General features: G+C 41.0%; 1 protein-coding gene across 1 annotated transcript; it reads right to left on the bottom strand.

Moving 5' to 3' along the window:
* Positions 1–1,863: 1,863 nt before the first annotated feature.
* On the bottom strand, positions 1,864–5,767 carry A4GNT (alpha-1,4-N-acetylglucosaminyltransferase). The gene is made up of 2 exons (XM_060240867.1): positions 5,354–5,767; positions 1,864–2,475 (listed from the first exon to the last, which is right to left on the bottom strand). Exons 1-2 carry the CDS (start codon positions 5,765–5,767, stop codon positions 1,864–1,866), a joined length of 1,026 nt encoding a protein of 341 aa, XP_060096850.1.
* Between the last annotated feature and the right edge of the window lie 520 nt (positions 5,768–6,287).

Genomic DNA, 6,287 nt, shown 5'->3' on the forward strand with positions numbered 1-6,287 from the left:
AGAGATCTTTCTTCCCTGTTGGTGGACAACATATCCCATCAGTTTTACAATTGTTTTAGGCAAAAATGGCAGCCTGCCTAGCTCTTATTTGGACCCAGGCTTTCAGTTCTAATATGGAAGTCAGCCAATCATCTTTTCTGAGCACTGTTTGGTACTCCCAAATGCATTGCATCATCCGCTGTACCACTAGAAACTGGTATAAAACAGCTGCCACTTCTATCTGGTTTGCTGCTATAAAATTCAGATCAGCTTTACATCTCTTAGAGTCTCTCTCACCCCTTTTGCTCTGGTTCTGCTCTGATTCTTTTGCTAGTGCTTGGAGTCACTTCTTGGATTCCAACATTTTAGAATTAATTTTTGTTTTGACTGAGTTAGGGTTTAGTAGAGTTTAAACACACCAGTTTGAATTACTTGACTGGGAATATCTTAGAACAGAAGCCAGATGAATTTGTCCTCTACTACATTTGCGTTTCACACCCTCGAGGCCTTTGGCTAAAAATAAGTATCTATTCTTACTTTTCTCTCATGCCTCTGTTCCCCCTCCATGGCCTGTTTTAATGCACTACCAGTTTTAGAGCTACTTGATAGGCTTTTCAATACCCCACATGGTCAAAGGCTTTGTCCCTGAAACTTGAAGAACCTTTTTTTTGGCATGCCAATTCTATGGCAGTTTAAAAGCTCTACTGATAACCCCCTTTCTTGTAACGTTTCCTGACTGTTCAGATGATTCTTACTTAATTAATGTCCTATCTATAAGTGAAAGGATGCTGGTTGGATCCAGCAGGGCTCTTCTTAAGTTCTTATGAAATTCCTCACACCATATATTGGCACCAAATATATTTCAACTGCTCTTGAAATCTGAACCATCACCATTCATTCAGTGTTAGGATAAGAAGCAGCCCTGTTGATTTTTCGGTGAATTTTAACCTATGTTTTAAAATACGTACATCTTTTAAATTCAGGAATAATATTATGCGCCCTTTGTATTTTAATTTTTTATGTTGCTCTTCTGGAATAATAATTTTAAAAAGCTTTTGGGTAGGCAAGACTCTAATGCCAAAAAGACTACCAATCCTAGGCACTACCTACCAATCTCTCCTGCTCTTCATTCTTTCCGGATGGCTTACTATGAAATAAGTAATAAAGCTGAAGTGGGGGGAGGGGGGGAAGAAACCAAAACCTTTACTCTCTTAAAGCTTATACCTCCAAAGTCTTGTTGGTCTCTAAGGTGCTACTAGACAAAAATCAGGCCTTAACAGAATCACCTAAATGCCTCGCTGGCTACTGAACCACTTTTACTGAGCTTGCTACAATTTTTTGTGTTTAAGGCAATGGAGAGGTTTTAGGCTTAGGTTCAGTTCCAGTTCATTGGTGTGAAAGGAACCCTCTGAACGGGTTTTTATGTTTGTGTTTTGACTCCCTGGCTGCAAGGTAATCTGTATAACTGCAGTGTTTTAGAACTAGAGGCTAAAATGGAAGCCCATATGATCATCTATATCAGAGGTGGCCAAACTTGCTTAACGTAAGAGCCACATAGAATAAATGTCAGATGTTTGAGATCTGTAAGACATGAACAACAGATGTTTGAGAGATAGAAGGAAGGCAAATAGATGAGGAGGGAAATATTGAAAGAAAGCAACTTTAAATGCATTCTCCAAGCTGATTCGGCTTAGAGAAGTAATTTAAAGAAACAAATGCCTTATCCAAGCTGGCCAACAGGGTAGTGGGGGCTTTGAGAGCCACACAATATGTGTGAAAGAGGCATATGTGGCTCCCAAGCTGCAGTTTGGCTACCCCTGATCTATATTATCCAAGAATTACCAGGGTTTTAAATAGAAAAATCACCTTGTCCTCTTTTACTGGTCAGCTCGTTTTATTTAGAGATGTCCCTTTACTTCCTTCTGCTTCTTGAACGAGACTCCAGTAAGTAGTTGGACAATATGTTTTGTATATGTTTTCCACTAGTGTATTACTTCCAATGGTCATATTCTTCTTTTCATGGTTCATGAAATTCCATAGGTGTAAAGCATATGAGTAATTGAAGTCTGGCATTGAGTCCCACACTTCATAGTATTTCATCCATTGTGAATAGGAGATGGGATAGAAGCGATGGGGGTGCAAGAAGGAAATATTGTGACAACTTTGATCTTCCATATTCTGAAAATCTGTAAGATTGCATAGCCTCTTCAGCATCCTTGTCATTAAATAAGGGCCCTGGTGTCCCCAAATATCTCCATTGTAGTTCTCAACAAAATTCTTCATGCAATCCCAGAGGAACCAGTAATGCTGCTGAAAGCCAAAGATTCCGTTGCTGGAGAACTGGGAAGACTCAGCTGCCAAAAATTTTTCCACTGGGATGGGTTTGATAGAAATGACATCTGTGTCCATATAAATCCCGCCATATTTCCAGACCATTGCAAGCCTGCTTGCATCAGAGCTAACATAGACCCAGTACTTCTCCTTTGTTGTATTGATCTACAGGGTTCAAAACGGACAGAGAATCACAAATAGCCTTCCATTTCTAAGATGAATACTTTACTTTTTGCAAATACTTATAACAGTTTCTCAAATAATAAGCAACCATGTTACTAAATTCTTTGTCCTATGTTTAATGGAATTTATAAACTATGGAAAGTAGAAATTCTGAACCAACTCTCTGAGACTCAGTGTAGATCTAACGTAATATGGAAGTTAGGGGTCAAGGTATGGAATTATGTGCCTCCTGACCCCTCCCATTGCTCACACTTTAGAGGAGAACTATAGAGAGCCAGGCCCTGACCTGTATAGCCCAGGCTACTCCAATTTTGCCAGATCTTGGAAGCTAAGCAGGATTGGATAGGAGACCTCCAACTTGGAGGCTCCAAGGAATACCAGGGTCATGACGCAGATGTAGGCAATGGCAAACCACCTCTGAATGCCTCTTGCCTTGAAAACCCGATGGGATTTAACAGCACTTTCCACCACCATCATAGAGAGCCAGAGTGATAGATAGGTCAGCACCTGTGTATCCCTTCCTTTCTGCTGCTCTAATACTGTCCCTTTGACATATAGATTGCTACTGTCAAGGAATATTCCTTACTTCCAGCTAACACTTCTCTCTATCCACCTTGCAACCATGGCTATTCTAGTATAGGAATGCTCTTTCTCTTCTGTCCTATCTTGAACAGAGTTCCTTTAAATAAAGTATTCATATTTCTTTGCCATAAATAAAAGTAGGCTCTGTGTGAATTTTATTTCCTCAGCAGCACCAAACACAAATTCTACATGTTCTCAGCTCAACAATACTGAGTCAGATAATTCTATTTATCTTTGTATTGCCTGCTCTGATGGGCATAGGGTTGCCAAGTTCCCCGTGGCCTCTGTTTTCCCTCCCAAATTACTAGAGTGTCTGGGAAAACCATAGAGTTTTCCTGGAAATGCCTAGAGCGGCCAGCATGTGGCATCACCAGTGTGATGACATTACTTCCGGGTGACATCATTGCACTGGCAATGTCCGGGAAGGTTCCCCCCACCGGCCCAATATGGGCCAGTGGGTTGGGAACCTCCAGGCCAGGAGAACCCCCACCCGGCCCAGGGCTTGGCAGTCCTAGATGGGTGATGGCTTAGGGAGAGATGTCAGCCATGGGTTGTGTCTCTGGCCAGCTGTGAAGTGATGGCCTTCAGATATAGGTGGGGGGGGCATCAAGGCAGACTTCCCTCATACTATCTCTTACAGGAATCCCAGCAGAAAAGACGGTCTTGCTCACTGCTTGCTCTTTCTTTCCTTAGGGAATGAGAATATAGTGTTACTCAGAAAGAGTAATTATCCTTCCCTTTAGAGGTTTCTGGTCTGCTTGATTCCTGGTATTCTACACCACTGAATCCTCTGCCATTGCCAATAGCAATCATTAGAGACTAGACTAACTGAAGTCTCCACTCCCCACCCCAGGAATCCCTGCTTTCCTCTCCAATGTGTGGTTATTGCTGGTGGTCCAAAGTAACTTCTGGCCTAGTGTAAGGGTCAAGGACCCCCTCCCCCAAGAATATTGTTTCTAGCTTTATATTGATTACTGAGTAATAATTCAGATCAGGTGTTGGAGTAAAAAGGAGAGGCCTGAACTTTAAATGTGAACTCTCTAAGCAAAAGGTTGACAATAAGCTTTGAATTTGGCCTTGAAGCATTAAATATCCCATATAGCTATGTTCACAGACATGCAGCTGCATTTTGAAGTCGCTTACCAGCTAAACTTGGCACACATTACAAAACTAGTCCTCACTAAGGCTGTAAGTTAAACACCTGTTGTATGTAATGGGAGAAATGGACAGGATCATCTGGAGTTCAACATGTATCTTCTTCATGAACTTGCTATAAAAAATTTGCTATGTAAATTTTATTAAATAAGGCCTGATCATGTCTTTTGAATTTTTGTTATTTGAAATTTATAGTTTGTTTTGCTCAATAAGTATCTGGAGATGGAACCTTGAACCATTGGTTTGAAATTATGGCTTGAAACATGGGTTTGTAATATTATATTGCTGGTGGGGTCAACAGCACCATTCATTTAAAAAGTGCTGACAAATATGTTTTGTTAATACACATGCTCAGGTTTTAAACCAAGAAATTCCAATTGAGCATGCCCGATGATGTCAATGGGGGTGGTTTTGAGGAGTGGCAACCTCAGGTATAATATTGTATGCTGCTGTTGTTTAATTAAGCTCTTGAGGCTGAATATCTTGGCTAACAGAGCTTCCTCTATTGCAATAAAGTTGCATTCCTTTGCAAACTTGGCTTCCCAGCTCTGGTGTGACTTATTGACTCAGCCACACTGCCTAAGGACCTCTTCCCTGAGCTATTGCTTTCACTAACATCCAGCTTGGGTAATCATGCTGAGGAGCTGCTGCCCAGTTCTAGCAGCTGTTCCATACGACAGTCTTTCCCTACTCTTTAACTGGAGATATAATGGATTAAAGCTAGGACCTCTTGCATTCAAAGCACATGCTCCAGCCCTGAGCTCTTTGCAGAAGGGCTGTCCTGGTAGAAAAGGCATCCCCCAACCCTGAACTAGTAAACAAGCACCAATTAGTGTTTTTTCTCCCCAGAAAGATCAATATTTGTCACCACTATTTATTTGTTTGCTACACCTATACCCTACCTTTATCTCCAATGGCTGAGAGTGCATAACTAGCCCAAGGTCAAACAACAAGCTTCAAGCTTCCACGGCAAAATGGAGGTTTGAGCCTGATTTTCCCAGATCTTAGTCCAACACTGTAAACACTATACAACACTGATTCTCAGTGGTGTCACTGTGATCTACTAAAAATAAACTTGTCCAGTTCCAGCACCCCACCCAAACTGTTATCCAGTGCATCTCACCTGGAGGTACCATGGCAGTAGAGGTGTGTCCTGGAACAAAATATCCATCTTCAGTGGGAAAATGAAAATATTCTTCAAAGCAGATATGGCTGAAAGTGCTGGATAGGAAGACTTGATATCCACTAATGTGTTATTGTTGTCCAACCCTTTCATAAAGAAAACAACAGGCCTATCTAAGTAAATTCTAGCAGCAGATTCCACAGAACATAAGACTAGTGGAGGAGGCTGTAAATGATCGGTTGTTTCCAGAAAGATGATTTTTTCGCCCTGGGTCATGACTTCTCTCTGAGTCAGAAACTTCTTGGAAATAGGTTTGCAGTCAAAGAAGCAACCAGGTTCAATGGACAGCTCGTAAAATATCCCAAATGCAAACACAAAGAAGATACACAGGTACAGTTGAATGTTCTTCAGCATAATGACTGTTCCTTGGATCTTTGATCTTAATAAAAACATAATGCATTTTAATAGCATTCTTTCTTACATGCATGCACACACATAACATTTGAACTTTTGTGATCTATAAGCTTCACATTAGTTGGAATGTCAATCTCCTCCTAAGCACAGGGCAGTGCTCTTTCAATTAAGATTTGAGATAAGAAGCCATTTTTAAATTGTTTTTGTTAATTCAGTCCTGCTGGAAAAATTGAGTGTGTTGATAGGGAGAAGGTAGGAATCAGCTAACACTGGTTGAATCTCAGGAAAATCCCTATTTGATTTTTTTATTACTCTGAGAGCACAGAGGCCTTGATCCCTCCACCAGATATTTGCAAGGCATGGGAAAAAATCTGAAATTAATCAAAATCCGGGAAATAGAGAGAGAATCAACAGAAATTTCAAGATGCAGAAACACTGACCAGGCTCCCCCCCCCCCCGCTCTCTGTATATATATGCTGAGGGAGATCTTTCCTAAAGTTACCATGTGGTGATTTAAAGC

Source organism: Heteronotia binoei, chromosome 6 (assembly GCF_032191835.1).
Source record: "Heteronotia binoei isolate CCM8104 ecotype False Entrance Well chromosome 6, APGP_CSIRO_Hbin_v1, whole genome shotgun sequence".
NCBI classification, from domain to species: Eukaryota; Metazoa; Chordata; class Lepidosauria; order Squamata; family Gekkonidae; genus Heteronotia; species Heteronotia binoei.

What these genes read in the sequence shown, in the direction of transcription:
- A4GNT (XM_060240867.1), bottom strand. Translation starts at nt 5,767, where the DNA reads ATGCTGAAGAACATTCAACTGTACCTGTGTATCTTCTTTGTGTTTGCA. An exon ending in TACTGCCATGGTACCTCCAG is followed by an intron (nt 2,476 to 5,353) that starts GTGAGATGCACT and finishes TGAACCCTGTAG; the next exon opens with ATCAATACAACAAAGGAGAA.